At 40.3% G+C, this 17,482-nt stretch overlaps 1 protein-coding gene across 2 annotated transcripts in view; it reads left to right on the top strand.

Annotated features, from left to right (window-relative positions):
- Positions 1 to 17,257, top strand: part of gon4lb (gon-4 like b) — a 38,953-nt gene extending 21,696 nt beyond the window's left edge. The window contains exons 22-31 of one of the 2 annotated variants that reach the window (XM_051721965.1): positions 69 to 363; positions 6,554 to 6,717; positions 6,837 to 7,034; positions 7,217 to 7,360; positions 7,605 to 7,916; positions 12,626 to 12,739; positions 12,887 to 13,058; positions 13,271 to 13,538; positions 16,114 to 16,216; positions 16,305 to 17,257. In XM_051721965.1, coding sequence (XP_051577925.1) covers positions 69 to 363; positions 6,554 to 6,717; positions 6,837 to 7,034; positions 7,217 to 7,360; positions 7,605 to 7,916; positions 12,626 to 12,739; positions 12,887 to 13,058; positions 13,271 to 13,538; positions 16,114 to 16,216; positions 16,305 to 16,418 — 1,884 coding nt within the window. In that variant the 3' untranslated portion in view covers positions 16,419 to 17,257. The remainder of the gene's footprint in view (positions 1 to 68; positions 364 to 6,553; positions 6,718 to 6,836; positions 7,035 to 7,216; positions 7,361 to 7,604; positions 7,917 to 12,625; positions 12,740 to 12,886; positions 13,059 to 13,270; positions 13,539 to 16,113; positions 16,217 to 16,304) is intronic. The other variant, XM_051721966.1, reaches the window with a different exon arrangement.
- Positions 17,258 to 17,482: the final 225 nt, after the last annotated feature.

Below are 17,482 nucleotides of genomic sequence, written 5' to 3'. Positions count from 1 at the left end.
TTCTGTAAAGCTGCTTTGAAACAATACATATTGTGCAAAGTGCTATACAAATACAATTCTCTCTGTAGGAGACAATGGAGAAGTTGACCTGGTTGGCATCGGAGAGGAGATTGTGCAGAGAGGGAGACTCAGACGAGGAAAACTCCCCCACTTCCCCAACATCCCCCACCTCCCCAAACTCCCAGAACTCCCCTGCATCCCAGAATTCGCAGGAGGAGAACTCTGAGGATGAGGAGGATGGGGTGATGAAGGGTGATGAAATGGAAGCAGGGGAAGGGGATGGTGGAAAGCTTCCTGAGGGAGATGCACCACCCGGGGATGACCCCCCACAGACCAGCGGGAGAGGAGGAGGTCGTGGCAAAGGTCAGCAATCAATCTGTTTACATCTTAAGGGCCGTGCACTCCCAACACGTTGTTATGTCTGTCTGTGTTTTTAATTGGTTTTCATTTGTAAACATGCGCTGGATAGACGTCTTTTGACCGTTGCACCGTGTCTTGTTAATTTTTAAGCATCTTTCACAGGAGCGCAGCATTTTTAAGATGTTCTGTCAAGTTAAAAGTACTATTTGTTTCGAGACACCTGCATTTTGTTCCGTGACATTTTACCCGCAGCCGCCATATTTGTGACCATCAGCGGGAGGAAACAATGGCTGTGAATGTAGAAACACCTGTAAAACTATATCAAGAAAAACATCAAAAAATGCTTTTGAGCAATGCCAAGTCCCAGGAAATATGTATTCAGGTCTGAGCTCTGCACAAATACTGCCAAATGTGACTTTTGCGGACATTTAAATATCCACGATTTACCTCCGTATGCCGGCGAGTCTTTTGTGTGACCGGCGAGTGCACACGCCTACCAGTACATCACCGTAAACATCTCTCATTCAGAAGTTACACATGTTTGTGTTGTTTTCTGATCTGATTTCGTCACAATATTACAAAACGTATGTGATAATCCCGTCTGTGTGAATGTAAGAGCTGCTTTTAACCCATGAAGAATGCAGAGAAAGAAACCGAGGCATATTAGTGTATATGAATAATATGTTTACATTTGTAGTCTGGCGGTGTGAATAATTCTGTGCGTCATAATGTTATGATGTGTTGTTTATTGACTACAAAACGATGATGTTATAAATATAATGGACACGTACAGAGAACTGACATGTCTGAATAAATTAGCAAAAACCTACAAGTGTTTTTATCCCTGTTCTCTGCTTTCATCACTGCTTGTCTTCGGCAAAATTAAGCTGCGTCACTTAAAAGAGACAACTTTATTGAAAAAATATATTTTTTTGCTCTGGTAATTAAACAGCAGTGTCACCTTTTCAAGAATTATAAATACAAACAAAAGTTTTGCCAACTTTCGCCACATCTCACAGCGCAGCACAATGAAGGAAAATGGAATTTTGGTCACAAACATGGCAGCGCGGTCATACAGTGACATCACATGAAACTGGTAAATAGTTGTTTTTTTCTACATAAGAAAGCATTCAGTCTGAACAGCCCCTTATTGTCTTGTTTTGTGTGATGTCATATTTGAAATTAATTAGTAGAATTGAGCTATATAAACAAGATAAATGATTGGTCGGTTAAAAATATATAAAAATGTTCTGAATCAAAAACTGTCTGTATGCATTTTTGCCTTCTGCGATCCCAGCATCTGGATCCAGAGCTTTTCATGGAAGGGGAACTTATCAAGGTCATAAAAGAGACTAAGTTTGTAGGACTTATCTTTTTAACATATCAAATAAAAAATTGTTGCCTTAAAACGATCAACATCATAAAGGTACTGACAAAATAAGTGTGCAAATTTGACTATACTTTTGCACCTTTACACATTGCTGGTCCGATCCCAAGTGATGTCAACTACGGAAGCGTAGTTTCATTATGGCTCTGCCAGGAAATCCTACATAAAAATGCTGGATACTGCACATCATCCAGGATTAAAACTTTCTGGAAGCATTCAGGACTTCTCCTGTTCAAAGTTTGTATATGGAAGCAAAGGACCATCGCCTCACAACTGGAGCTTGAAACTGGCTCTTCATCATGCAGTTAACCTTAAGGCAAACCATCACAATCCAGCTTACTCTTCAGTTTTCCACCGTCAACATCTACATTTGTATGAAGCCAGACCCAGGTACATTAGTCCTCTTGGGATCCACATAAAACCCCAATTGGAGAAAATGAATATTAATTTAGACATCCTAACAGAGACAAATTTATGCCCTATACCCCCTGGAATCTAAAAAAAGCAACATAAGAAAAGGGTGATCCATCCAAATTTGTATAAAATGGTAATTCTTAGACATAAGATGCAGTCTTCCACTCCATAAACCTGTATACACAGATGGCTAATCATGTACAGTGCATCCGGAAAGTATTCACAGCGCTTCACTTTTTCCACATTTTGTTATGTTACAGCCTTATTCCAAAATGGATTAAATTCATTATTTTCCTCAAAATTCTACAAACAATACCCCATAATGAAAACGTGAAAGAAGTTTGTTTGAAATCTTTGCAAATGTATTAAAAATAAAAAATGAAAAAAAAAAAAAATCACATGTACATAAGTATTCACAGCCTTTGCTCAGTACTTTGTTGAAGCACCTTTGGCACCAATTACAGCCTCAAGTCTTTTTGAGTATGATGCTACAAGCTTGGCACACCTATTTTTGGGCAGTTTTTCCCATTCTTCTTTGCAGGACCTCTCAAGCTCCATCAGGTTGGATGGGGAGTGTCGTTGCACAGCAATTTTCAGATCTCTCCAGAGATGTTCAATCGGGTTCAAGTCTGGGCTCTGGCTGGGCCACTCAAGGACATTCACAGAGTTGTCCCGGAGCCACTCCTTTGTTATCTTGGCTGTGTGCTTAGGGTCGTTGTCCTGTTGGAAGATGAACCTTCGCCCCAGTCTGAGGTCCAGAGCTGCTCTGCAGCAGGTTTTCATCAAGGATGTCTCTGTACATTGCTGCATGCATCTTTCCCTCGATCCTGACTAGTCTCCCAGTTCCTGCCGCTGAAAAACATCCCCACAGCATGATGTTGCAACCACCATGCTTCACTGTAGGGATGGTATTGGCCAGGTGATGAGCGGTGCCTGGTTTCCTCCAGACATGACATTTGCCATTCAGGCTGTAGGGCTTTACTGGTTGTTTAGATCAGTGTTACTATCAAAAATAATTAATAATTATTGCTATAGTTATTAATCAATATTTTAATTAATTAATTGGATCTAACTCATTAAAACCTCATATGGGACTCCAGTAAATGTAGTGTGCTACGTTTAGGAGCAAGTTTGGTTATTAGCAATAATTAATAATTATCAAAGATAATCATTAAAATCAATAGAACTTTGATGAGAATCAATGTTAGCTTTTCTTAATCCTTTAAAAAAACAATTATCAAAGATAATCGTTAATTGTTAACCGATGAAACTTTAATTAAAATTAACACTAGCTTATTGATCATTCAAATTCAATCAAAGATAATTAACAATTATCAAAAATCAATAGAATATTAATAAAGATTAACATTGACGGGGCACCACCCTAGAATTAGGGACTAATAACCAAATAGTAAAACAGTCTCAATATTAGATTGTTTTCTTAGGAAAATCGACATCCGAAGAATATCGATTTTCGGGGAAAAAAACAATGAATGAAGGTTTGAATCCGAGCACTGACATCCCGTCAGCATGACACAGGCGTATGCAAAACAAACCAAAACACTTCTCTTTGTAATATAAACAAAAATTTATTTATGCAGTAATATCAATTAATAATTAATACAATGCAGTCAATAAACTTCCGACTTACAACTACAAACTAAACAGTGATATGATTAGATATGGAAATAAAATAATCTTATAACACATAAGGTGTGTGTGTGACAGTGTGTGTGTGTGTCAGTGTGGTTAGTGAGAGAGAGATTATTAAGTGACAGCCCGAAAGCTGATTTCGCGATAGCTGGAGAGAAAGCAGCCGTGTTCATCACTCAGAGACGCGGTTTTACGAGCGGGGCTCGTAAAAGTCCTGCGTTATTTCTCTTTAATGGATGAACTCAGTTTCTGTTTCACCCACGACGGCGAAATTGCACAACAATCCAATTTGGTTGGACCACAGTACAGCAAAAGAAATTCGTGATAATTAATACCCTGAGTATTAATAATGAGCAGAAATGGCGGTCCGTAAACTGTACAAGCAAAAACCTTGAAACACAAGAATAACACGCTATAATATTCTATCTCTGCCCAGACGTAACCTCTTACTTGAATCGCATGAGGACACAGGTAGAATGTGTTTTCCTCCGTCCTTTAACTTTGACCCGGTTCCTTGAGGCTCGGGTGATGACGGGAGGCCGTTTCCTCGCGCTGTCGGCTGGCGGTACGGCTGTTGATTCTCGGCGGGCTGGCGGAGAACTCAGAAATGTCGACTTGATTGAAGATGGAAGAGAAATCTTTAATCTCTTCACTTCTGTAGGCCAACGGATGAAGATGCGAATTGCTCGGCTGTCTCCTTCGGATCTGTTAGAGTGTTCTATTGAACACAGAGTAATCTCAACTCGTCCAGCGAGATGGAGATTGTATGGCTACAATTTCAAGTCTGACATTACTTCCTTATGCCACGAGGCTGCACCGGAGAGCAGCAAAAAGCTACGTCTGTATTCGGTGAACGAAGTCGCTGCAAGCGAAATCTTTAAGCGTTTCAGAATTATTTGAACTCCTGATGATGTCATGTTTGAGGGACGTTCTGTTGTGTGCCTCATCCAGTAGGAGTTGAGAGCTCAATCCTTTAGTGAGCAAGGCTTCCTGGATTTGTAGTCTGTTTTGGACTCCCTTTGTTTGATTTTGGCGCGATTTTTATCAGTAAAATTTACGACATGGAATGTGTGGGGGCTGAGTTAGGTTTTACGACTGTTAGGCCTGCCTTTGTCTTCTATCTGAATACATGAGGCCCAACAAGGCCAAAGAGTTCAATCTTTGTTTCTCATAGTCTGAGAGTCCTTCAGGTGCCTTTTGGCAAACTCCAGGTGGGCTGTCATGTGCCTTTTACTGAGAAGTGGCTTCCGTCTGGCCACTCTACCATACAGGCCTGATTGGTGGAGTGCTGCAGAGATGGTTGTTCTTCTGGAAGGTTCTCCTCTCTCCACAGAGAAATGCTGGAGCTCTGTCAGAGTGACCATCGGGTTCTTGGTCACCTCCCTGACTAAGTCCCTTCTCCCCCGATCGCTCAGTTTGGCCAGGCGGCCAGCTCTAGGAAGAGTCCTGGCGGTTCCAAACTTCCATTTACGGATGATGGAGGCCACTGTGCTCATTGGGACCTTCAATGCTGCAGAAATTTTTCTGTACCCTTCCCCATATATGTGCCTCGATACAATCCTGTCTCGGAGGTCTACAGACAATTCCTTGGACTTCATGGTTTGGTTTGTGCTCCTGTTGTGAAACAGGATGCACCAGAGCTCAATTTTGAGTGTCATGGCAAAGGCTGTGAATACTTATGTACATGTGATTTTTTTTTTTTTTTTTGTTTATTTTTTTTTTTTTTCCGTTTTTTATTTTTAATACATTTGCAAAGATTTCAAACAAACTTCTTTCACGTTGTCATTATGGGGTATTGTTTGTAGAATTTTGAGGAAAATAATGAATTTAATCCATTTTGGAATAAGGCTGTAACGTAACAAAATGTGGAAAAAGTGAAGCGCTGTGAATACTTTCCGGATGCACTGTATCTGCAGCAGTAGTGTTTGGACAACAAGACTTAGGGATTCGTATACCAGGATAAAGCTCAGTTTTTACAGTTGAGGCCTGTGCTTTGCTCCTAACTCTAAAACAGATAGATAGTGCTCAACAACAGAATTTATTCATTTGCACAGACACAAAATCTTGCCTTCAAGCATTCTAATCTTTAAACATTGAACATTCCATAACTGTCAGCATAATAGCTAAAGTGTCTTTTTACAGAAACATTTTAACATGGTTTTCTGTTGGATAAAAGGCCATATTGAAATCAGGTAACAAATAGGCAGATACTGTTGCTAAGGAAGCCCTCCAATTGAGAATTATAGAATGTTAAATCCCACCATTAGATCTCAAACCTGTAATGATCTTGTATATTTCAAAAAAGTGACAAATGGAATGAGTGTTCATAACAAATTATATGAAGTCAACCCTGTCATCAATAAAAGATGCTTTTTACTTTTGAAACTAAACATGATCGAACTGTGTATACAAGGTGTTGTATTGTTCATTCAAGACTTGCACGTGTTTTTATTGAAAGGTGAAGAATCACCATCATGTGATTTCTGTAAGATACCATTGACTATTAAACATTTTTTACAAGACTGTCCTGCTTTTAATACCACTAGACAACGATTTTATTCAGAAAGTTCTTAAATGGATGTTCATTTTGTTTTCTTAGACTACTTGGAACTTGCCATGAAAATAGCCTTTGATGCTGATATGGCATTACAAATATAATAAATAATTAAATAAATAATAGAGCTTCCCGCCTTTATCAATGTGAAATGTTCACGTTAATTAATCTATTTATTTTTGCAGGGCGTGGTCGCCCCCCTTCTCGTAGTCTGAAGCGTTGTCGCCGTCAGGAACGAGGCAGTAAAGATGCAGCAAAGCTCTTCCTACTCTATGATGACCACATCCTAGACAACGATCCCATGAGAGAGAGCAAAGACATGGCCTTTGCCCAGGCTTATCTCAGCAGGGTCAGACTGCTAGCTCACATCCATCCATTGTATCTCTAACAAACTAGAGTCTCCCTTACTTTTGTAGGAGTCTTCCACTGGAGAAACACTCATTTTCTGTCTCGTCTTTCCTGTTTTAGGTGCGTGAGGCATTGCAAGACGCCCCTGGTAAGGTAGAGGAGTTTTTTGGGCTGCTTTATGAGTTTGATCAGGCAGGCAACAGCCGTAGTATTGTAGAGCTTTTCTCCCAGCTGAAACCTTTGCTCAGAGACTGGCCTGATCTCCTCAAGGACTTTGCTGCCTTCCTCTTGCCCGAACAAGCATTGGAGTGTGGACTGGTACTTCTAACCATTTTATAGATAAAAAAGAGAGAAAGTTTTGTATGCAGGACTTCAACCAGATCAAAGAACTGCCATGCATAATGTAGTCATTTCATTCATGTACTTTAGTATGTTACAGTTGAGAATAGAAGACTATTATAAATGTCCTCTCTCTCACTTATTCTCTCTCCCATCCCCAGTTTGAGGAGCAGCAGTCCTTTGAGAGGAGTCGGCGGTTCCTGCGGCAGTTGGAGATCAGCTTTGGGGAGAATCCATCTCATTATCAGAAGATAGTAAGAGCACTGCAGAGTGGAACTGCACTTAATCCTGCTGGTATTGAAGAGGTATGGATAGATGAATGAACTTTTTTCTGCAGTTTCCTAGATTTATGATTAGACAGCATTACATAACTTATAAGCATTAAATAGCTAGTCCATTAATTTCATTTAATTATTGATTTGTCTGTGGCTTCATAGAGTAAGCAGGAAATTGATCAAAAGTTCTTCAGGGCAGAACTAAGACTGTTTATTGTTCAGGTTTGAAAGTGTTTGTCATATAAATTACCTTTATTTTTGCTTTTGAACTCAGCTCAAAGCCCAGATGGCCACCCTTCTTAAAGGCCACACCCACCTACAGGGAGAATTTTGGATGTTTTTCGATGAGATGCGTCCACCTCCAGCACGTCCTGGCCAGTTTGAGGAGGCGCTTTGGCCAGAGGATGTGGGGACTGGGACAGATGGAGAAGGAGGGATAAATGTGGGCTCTGGTGAAGCAGTACGGGGGGGATTTGAGGAGGTCACACTCCCTGATCTGGAGGAGGACGAAGAGTCACACAAGATACGACCGATTAGCAACAGGAGCAAGAGAAGGAAAGAAATGCGCACGCATGGCAACTACAAGGTGTCTTCATGTTGTTCGTACCAATAATACACAGTGGCAAGAAAAAGTATGTGAACCCCATGGAATTGCTGGTTTTCTGCATGAATTGGTCATAAAATATGATCTCATCTTCATCAAAATCACAAGTATAGACAAAACACAGTGTGATTAAGCTAACAACACACAAACAATTATAATATTTAATGTCTTTATTGAACAAATTCTTTTAAACATTCACAGTGCTGTGGAAAATGTAAGTGAACCCTTGTGTTTAATAACTGGTCGATACTCCTTTAGCTGCAATTGCCTCAACCAAGCGTTTCCAGTAGCTGTGGATTAGACCTGCACAACATACAGAAGGAATTTTGGACCATTCTTCCTTACAGAACTACTTCAGCTCAGATGTATTCTTAGGATGTCTGGTGTGAATGGCTATCTTGAGGTCATTCCACTGCATCTCTATTGGGTTAAGGTCTAGGCTCTGACTGGGCTACTCCAAGAGGTGGATTTTCTTTTTTTTTTTAAAGTCATTCTGTAGACCAGTGGTTCCTAACTCTGTACCTTGTGGCCCCGCAACACTGCACATTTTGTATGTCTCCCATTTCTGACATACCCAATTCAGGTCTTGGAGTCTCCACTAACAAGCTGATGAGTTGAATCAGGTGTGTTTGATTAGGGAGTGTAGTGTTGGTGGGCCTCCAGGAACAGGATTGGGAACCACTGCTGTAGAGGATTTACTTCCATTGTCCTGCTGCATCACCCAACGTCTACTGAGCTTTAGCTGGTGCACAGCCACCCTGACATTATCCTGTAGGATACGTTGATGAACTTGGAATTAATTTTTCCCTCTGATGGCAAGCGGTACAGGCCCGAAACAGCAAAGCTGCCCCAAATCATGATGCTTCCGCCACCTTACATATTCCTGCGTGTTCTTCCCAAACAATTCAACCTTAGTTTCATCAGTCCACAAAACATTTTCCCAGTAGCGTTGTGGAGTGTCAAGGTGGTCTTGGCAAACTTCAGGTGCGCAGCAATGTTTTTGTTGGAAGGCAGCAAGCGACTTCGTGGTGTCCTGCCATGGACACAATGCCTGTTTAAAGTTTTCCATATAGTAAACTCATGAACAGAGATGATAACCAGTTCCAGTGATTCCTGGAAGTCTTTAGCTGTCATTCTAGGGTTCTTTTTAACCTCACTGAACATTCTGTGTTGTGTCTTGAGTCATCTTGGCTGGACAACCACTTCTAGGGAGAGTAGCCACAGTACTAAATCGCCTCCATTTATAGACAGTTTGTCTAACTGTGGACAGATGAATATCTAAGCTCTTCGAGATAACTTTGTAATCCTTTCCAGCTTTATGCAAAGCAACAATTCTTGACCGTAGGTCGTATCTGTTTTTTGTGAGGCATGGTCCACGTCAGCCGATGCTTCTTGTGAATAGCAAACTCAAAATGTTTGACTGCTTTTTATAAGTCAAAGTAGCTCTAACCCACACCTCCAATCTCCTTTCATTAATTGGATGCCAGGTTAGCTAACTCCTGACTCGAATTAGCTTTTGATGACGTCATTAGCCTATGGGTTCACATACTTTTTCCAACCTACACTGTGAATGTTTGAATGATGTATTCAGTATGTAAAAGGGCAATATAATAGTTTTTGTTTTATTAGTTAAAACAGATTGCTTATAAAGCTGCTTCAAACGCTCCGCCATCATTCCTGTCCCAAAGAAACCCAAAATCACAGGACTTAATGACTAAAGACCCATCGCTCGGTGACGTCTGTGGTCATGAAGTCATTTGAGAGACTGGTGTTAGCCCACCTGAAGGACATCACTGGACCCTTTCTAGATCCCCTTCAATTTGCTTATTGAGCAAACAGGTCTGTGGATGATGCAGTCAACATTGGATTGCATCATATCCTGCAACATCTGGACAGACCAGGGACATATGCAAGGATCCTTTTTGTGGACTTCAGTTCGGCTTTCAACACTGTCATCCCAGCTATTCTCCGGACTAAATTACACAACTCTCTGTTCCCATGTCTATCTGTCAGTGGATCACCAGCTTTCGACGGACAGGCAGCAGCTAGTGAGACAGGGGAAATTAACTTCAGCACATGTACGATCAGTACTGGTGCCCCCCAGGGATGTGTGCTCTCCCCACTACTCTTCTCCCTGTATACCAATGACTGCACTGCCAAGGACCCCTCTGTCAAGCTCCTGAAGTTTGCAGATGACACTATTGTCATCAGTCTCATCCAAGATGACGATGAGTCTGTATACAGAAGGGAGGTTGAACGGCTAGCTCACTGGTGCAGTCAAAACAAGCTGGAGCCAACATGCTCAAAACAGTGGAGATGATAGTGGACTTTAGGAGGAACACCCCAACATTGACCCCGCTCACCATTCTAAACAGCACTGTGGCAGCAGTCGAGTCATGTCAGGTTCCTGGGCGCTACCATCTCACAGGACCTGATGTGGGAGACATTGACACAAGGCCCAGCAGAGGTTGTACTTCCTTCGCTAGCTGAGAAAGTTCAACCTGCCACAGGTGCTGCTGATACAGTCCTACTCGGCAGTCATTGAGTCTGTCCTCTGCACTTCAGTAACTGTCTGGTTTGGTTCAGCTATGAAATCGGACATCGGAAGACTACAAAGGACAGTTCAGACTGCTGAGCGGATTATTGGTTGCCCCCGCCCTCCTTTTAAGAACTATACACTTCCAGAGTGAGGAAAAGGGCTGGAAAAATCACTCTGGACCCAACTCACCCAGCCAACTACCTTTTGAACTGTTGCCTTCTGGCAGGCACTACAGTGCATTGAGCACAAGAAACGTCAGGCACAGGAACATTTTTTTTCCCTCAGGCTATCCATCTTATGAACAGTTAAATAACTGCCACATTGAGCAATAATTATGTGCAATACACAGCTTAGTCTATTTATATTTATCCAACATACACTACCTCTTCTGCCATACATTCCCTTGCATCTGTATATAACAGATTTGTGTTTGTATTTGTACATACTTGTGTGTATATATATATATATATACACTATATTGCCAAAAGTATTCGCTCACCCATCCAAATAATTGAATTCAGGTGTTCCAATCACTTCCATGGCCACAGGTGTATAAAATGAAGCACCTAGGCATGCAGACTGCTTCTACAAACATTTGTGAAAGAATGGGCCGCTCTCAGGAGCTCAGTGAATTCCAGCGTGGTATTGTGATAGGATGCCACTTGTGCAACAAGTCCAGTCGTGAAATTTCCTCGCTACTAAATATTCCACAGTCAACTGTCAGTGGTATTATAACAAAGTGGAAGCGATTGGGAATGACAGCAACTCAGCCACGAAGTGGTAGGCCACGTAAAATGACAGAGCAGGGTCAGCGGATGCTGAGGCGCATAGTGCGCAGAGGTCGCCAACTTTCTGCAGAGTCAATCGCTACAGACCTCCAAAGTTCATGTGGCCTTCAGATTAGCTCAAGAACAGTGCGTAGAGAGCTTCATGGAATGGGTTTCCATGGCCGAGCAGCTGCATCCAAGCCATACATCACCAAGTGCAATGCAAAGCGTCGGATGCAGTGGTGTAAAGCACGCTGCCACTGGACTCCAGAGCAGTGGAGACGCGTTCTCTGGAGTGACGAATCACGCTTCTCCATCTGGCAATCTGATGGACGAGTCTGGGTTTGGCGGTTGCCAGGAGAATGGTACTTGTCTGACTGCATTGTGCCAACTGTGAAGTTTGGTGGAGGGGGATTATGGTGTGGGGTTGTTTTTCAGGAGCTGGGCTTGGCCCCTTAGTTCCAGTGAAAGGAACTCTGAATGCTTCAGCATACCAAGAGATTTTGGACAATTCCATGCTCCCAACTTTGTGGGAACTGTTTGGGGATGGCCCCTTCCTGTTCCAACATGACTGCACACCAGTGCACAAAGCAAGGTCCATAAAGACATGGATGAGCGAGTTTGGTGTGGAAGAACTTGACTGGCCTGCACAGAGTCCTGACCTCAACCCGATAGAGCACCTTTGGGATGAATTAGAGCGAAGACTGCGAGCCAGGCCTTCTCGTCCAACATCAGTGTCTGACCCCACAAATGCGCTTCTGGAAGAATGGTCACAAATTCCCATAAACACACTCCTAAACCTTGTGGAAAGCCTTCCCAGAAGAGTTGAAGCTGTTATAGCTGCAAAGGGTGGGCCGACGTCATATTAAACCCTATTGATTCTGAATGGGATGTCACTTAAGTTCATATGTGTCTAAAAGCAGATGAGCGAATACTTTTGGCAATATAGTGTGTGTATATATATATATATATATATATATATTGTGTATTGTGTATTTCTACATATACTTATTTTCTATTTACATTTTATTTTATTATATTTTTTTTAATTATTATTATCTCTGTCTTGTTGTATTGTTTATGCATTGGAATCTTCTGTCACCAAGACAAATTCCTTGTATGTGTAAGCATACTTGGCAATAAAGCTCATTCAGATTGTGTTCATTATTGTAACTTAGATGAAGATCAAAACAGATTTTAAGACAATTTAAAAATGTATACATAAATGCAGGTAATTCCAAAGGGTTCACATACTTATTCTTGCCACTCTACTTTCACATTCAAAGTTGTTTTCACCATTCTTTTGCATGTAGTTGGTAATATTGTGATTTAGTTCTGATGTGGTGATTATGTGAAGAGAGGAATATTAAAGCTTCTGTTGTCAGCAGGACTGTGATTGGCCAGAGAAAGATTGCTCCTGTCCCTGTCATGACTCTAGCCATGATGCCAAACATCGCAGGCATAAGAGGAAAGGATGCTTACGTTGCCACAGCAACAAGGTGCCTGTTCTTCTGTGGTAAAATTGTTTTATGGAAAATGTCATTTGTGTAATTTATGTTGGTAGCATTTGGAGACTAACATAAATGAGTGACCATGTTGTGTTTTCCACATTTGATCAGAACTCAATTTTTGTTTTGTGTCTGCAGGCCACCAATGGTTCTAAAGTGCTGAAGAGTCGGGATTCTGCATATCCATCTGCCGATACACAGTCTGAAAGAGGAGAAGACAAGGATGAGGCAAGAGGACAAGTGGAGGATGGAGAGGCAGAGAAGGAGGTTAAAGATGAGTCTGGTAGCGGAGCAAACAGTCCACATAATGGTAACGCTTTTTCAAATCTTTTTATTTAATTTACGCTAGTGTTTTAATTGTGAAAGCAGCATCTACAGTCATTCTTGTTTGATGTCTGCTTTTGAGTGTATGTGCTGGACTTCACTGTTATGTAGTATATAACCAACAAAGAGCTCTGACACGTTATTAAAGTTATCTAGAAAGTGTTTTCGAAATAAAAATATTCTGTACCTGGTCTGCAGATGGTGATGGGCCTGTGTGGGAAGGAGGTGAGAGACACCCTTCCCCTGTCCCAGAGGAGCAGGAAAAACAGAATGAGGAAGATGAGGAGAAAAAAGACGGAGAAGGGAGACTTCACACGATTTCACTTAATGACAGCAGGGATGCAGCTGAAACTGGAGAGAGAGATGCCATTCAGCAGAGCACACTGAGTCCTGCCTTAGACACGCCCGTCTGTGCCAAAAACATATCCCTAACTCCCAGTGGAGAGAAGGTCATCCTCTGGACCAGGTGAGCATGGCCACAGATCATAAGCCTTCTCAACACCAGTCAAATATTACTTCACTATCCAAACACTGCCCTGTTGTGCTAAATCTATTTTTGTCTTTAACGGGGTCATATTATAAGGAATCAAATTCTACCACTTACTGACATCAGACAGATGAATACATTTAAATATATGAACAGACCAACAATACCTCTTCAGTATAAGTGGACCTCAGGAAGAAAATGAAATGAATAAAAAAAACATGTATGACCTCTCAAAGTTAAGAACAATGTCTTTCATTTACCCTAGTTTATTTGGAATTATGGTTCCTTCTCTGAACCACTAGAAAACCTAGATCCTAAACCACACACTAGAATGCTGGAGTTTATTGTGAAATGTTGGTCTGAGACCTGTTTCACAAAGTTAGCAGGGATGGGATTTTTTGAGTAATTTGTTTTGTAGATGAGTACTCTAACCCACAAAAATACGAGTACTTGATTAATCTTAAATTAAAATGCGTGTTAAAAATAAAACGTATGACACGTACATGAATCTCATATTTTGTTTTATTCACAAACGTTTCCAAGAACGGTTTCAAAATAAGATACCTTCATCAAACTATGATGTGGGCAATGCACAGATAAAACTCTTAGTCTACATAAAGGCTATCACATTTTTATCATTTCACATGTAATTATTCAAAAAACCAAGTGGGGAAAGTTTGCTTTTTATAAAATGCACTCTGCTGGAGATTTAACACGCATACTGGTCTGATCAGCTTCCGAGTTTCACATTTTCTTTCTACCAAAAAAAAACTAATCATCATCTGTTGGTTTGCATGACTCCAACAAGAACTTAATACAAATAGATAGAGTAGAATTAAAAAAGAAACAATGTATTACAAGTATTGCCAGAGCCCTTCTATCAAGGGAGCCTACAAGCTTAGCAAACACTAGCATAACGCGATGGTCACATAGACATTCTCTGGGCGATATACTGGTGAGACAAGAGGCCGTTTTTTTGTGGAATATAGAGGAGATGCTTCAGTGTGCTGAATAGACTGCTTTTTTGAGGAAACGGCTCATTTAATGAATTGACCGCCTATTGCTAATCTTCAACATGTTTTACACTAAACTATCCTTTTGGAGTTAACTGTTTGTGGAGTTTACTACGATAAAATTGCTGTTTTATAAGAAAAGACACTGACAGTTTTGCAACAGGTAGGTGTCAGTTTACTGCTCTCCCCATTCAGTTGTACGGTATCCACAAACGGTGACTTTCGTAACGCTAGTTGACCGGTATGCTCTCTCTAGAGCCACGGAGTTGTTATTTCAGAAAATAAAAGAATCTCTGGTATTGCCACACTTTGCTTTCAAAATCACAGGTGCACATCATCGTCTTTCATCCAACACCTTGATGATAAACATCCACTGCACCCCCCAGTGGTCTAAATTGTAACTGTGAGATTTGGTGAGCGATTCAGAGGGAAAACTGTGTAATTCAGCGCTGCTCACGGCAGGCAAATGCATAAAGGAAAATTAATTTGTGATACTCAAGTAGTGTTTTTAATTCTCGAGTAGCTGGTGCAGAAAGAATACTCGATTATTTGAGCACATCCCTAGAAGCTAGTTGAACAAACTCAGAGTTGACAAAATTAGAGCCGAACTAGTTTGCATCGGGTTCAGCGATATCAAGACGCTTGCTATAAACGTTCTCTGTCAGCTCAGAGTTTGATCCTAATGTTTGTGCTTAACCCTGAAGTGCATGTACATGAATGAGTGATGTTTGCCACGAACAGCTAATGTGTGAAGCATGGAGAGAGTCATTGTGATTTAAGCTTCTTTTCAGCTGAAGATTAAGAGATCATTATGATATATGAAGAATTTAAACATTTACACAGCAAGAAAAAACACAGCTGCTCCCGAGAAATTTTGAGATGACTGCTGGAAAAAATAACTGAATATAATGTGTAATTGAATTTATAGCCTTTTAGGTTCACAGTAAGAACATACAGGTTTATTCATTTTAAAAGTTTAAAATTCTATATATTTAAAATGTGAGACTTTATATTAAATTCAACGAAAAGCCTAATGGAGTTTAAAAAAAGTACAAGCTATGTCACTTCGTATGATAGTTTACAATATAATTTTGCCAGAATATTTGTTCTGCTGAAAAGACTCGTCACACAATAAATGCATCTTTAAAGTTTGTGAATTATCTTACGAACACTTCTGTAAACAGTATTTTTTCAGAGGTTCTAGTGCGAGGTACAGGAGAGTGACTTTATTGCATAAGAGATGTCACTTTACTCTCAGCTGATTGGTTCAGTATCTGTTTGCGATCTGTAACCCAAAATAAAACCTGCTCCCGAACATGTTAGCACTGTAGCGCAAGTGACCATGGCGATGAACACCGGTAAAAGACAACCTGCCACCTTGAGACAGAAAAACCAGTTTGTTCAAACTTACCCGGGTAGCCACTTAAACCGACTTTGTGAGACAGGCCTCAGTTTAATCAATATTTTGCAGATGCCCCTGCTTAGAAAGCATCATCTGATGATGCTAATAATTGACATGTCCCTCTGTTTTTGTCTAAAAGGGAGGCAGATCGAGTGATCCTTACTACCTGTCAACAGCAAGGAGCAAGTCAGAGCACTTTTCAGGCCGTGTCAGAGCAGCTTGGAAACAAAACAGCCAGCGAGGTACCTGAATAATAAAGTATATATGAAAATCAGTGTCAACATTTCAGCATAGAAATGGGCCTTTTTCAATGTTACCGTGCTTCTGCAGGTTTCACAGAGATTTCGGGACCTGATGCGTCTGTTCCATACATCAGCTTGTCAGGCCAGCTCGGAGGATGAGGCTACTGAACAGCAATCTGCCACTGACGAGGAGCAGGACTGAGCCCTACAGTCATAGACTTTTCTCCATCCAAATGAACTGTTGCCTGTGTGTATTAAAAATGAACTGATTGGAGACTACTAATGCATATAAACCCCATGTCTTGCACTGACACCAACCAAAAAACGTATTTTACATGGGGATAGAGGGTCTGCAGCCTCTCTTTAACTTAGGAAGTATAATTTCACTTTGAAGGTATTGTCAGACATGCTGAAGACATAAAACCAACAAACACAAAAGTTATGGAACATATTAGTAGCACATAAACAGCTTTCAGGCTCTGATAGGGCTTGATTGTATTGCTATTCAAATTTCAGGCAAGTTCTATGGCCTCTTGCCTATGGGAGATTTTAATTTAGCACAAAATGAAACTTTTGATTATTGTAAAGCAGCAGCAAAAATCATTTTTCATTGTAATGCACAAGCCAGCAGATTCTCTCCAACATTGTTACTGACAGATTGATTGTACATTCTGTGAATATATGAACATAGGGGAGGGCATGTACAGTTTTTATATTAGGTTGGTTGTTTTTATTTTACCTCTAGATGTTAGTTTTGAGAACACTGAAAAAAAAATCTGAAGAGATAAATAATAAAATTACTATTTATACTGTGTTTTGTGTAAGACTGTCTTGATTAATATAACTCTTATGTATTAATGTATACAATTTTTGGATTGTCAAGAAAAATAAATTTTCAGAATTTTGCAGCTAAATCAAATGTGTCATTAAATAGTAGGAATAACAGATCTGAGGTTTTCAACCTTTATGGGCCCAGTTACCTCCCAAGATGCTCAGCCAACCCAGTGACCTACAACATAAAAAGATGGATTTTTCTGTTTTATTATTATTATTATTTTATAATTAATTCAATAACTTATTTACATAAAGTTTTATTATTTATTATAATTTAAATAATATAACATTTATATAAGGTAACAAACTTATAATGCCCAACAGATCATGATTGTTCCATATTTAAAAATGCATTTATATATATATATATATATATATATATATATATATATATATATATATATAGGATATTTTTCATGTATTCCTATATTT

This window comes from Myxocyprinus asiaticus, chromosome 16, assembly GCF_019703515.2.
Source record: "Myxocyprinus asiaticus isolate MX2 ecotype Aquarium Trade chromosome 16, UBuf_Myxa_2, whole genome shotgun sequence".
In the NCBI taxonomy this organism is placed as follows: domain Eukaryota; kingdom Metazoa; phylum Chordata; class Actinopteri; order Cypriniformes; family Catostomidae; genus Myxocyprinus; species Myxocyprinus asiaticus.
Note: the sequence above shows the minus strand (reverse complement) of the source record. Positions and strands in the feature narration are given on the sequence as shown.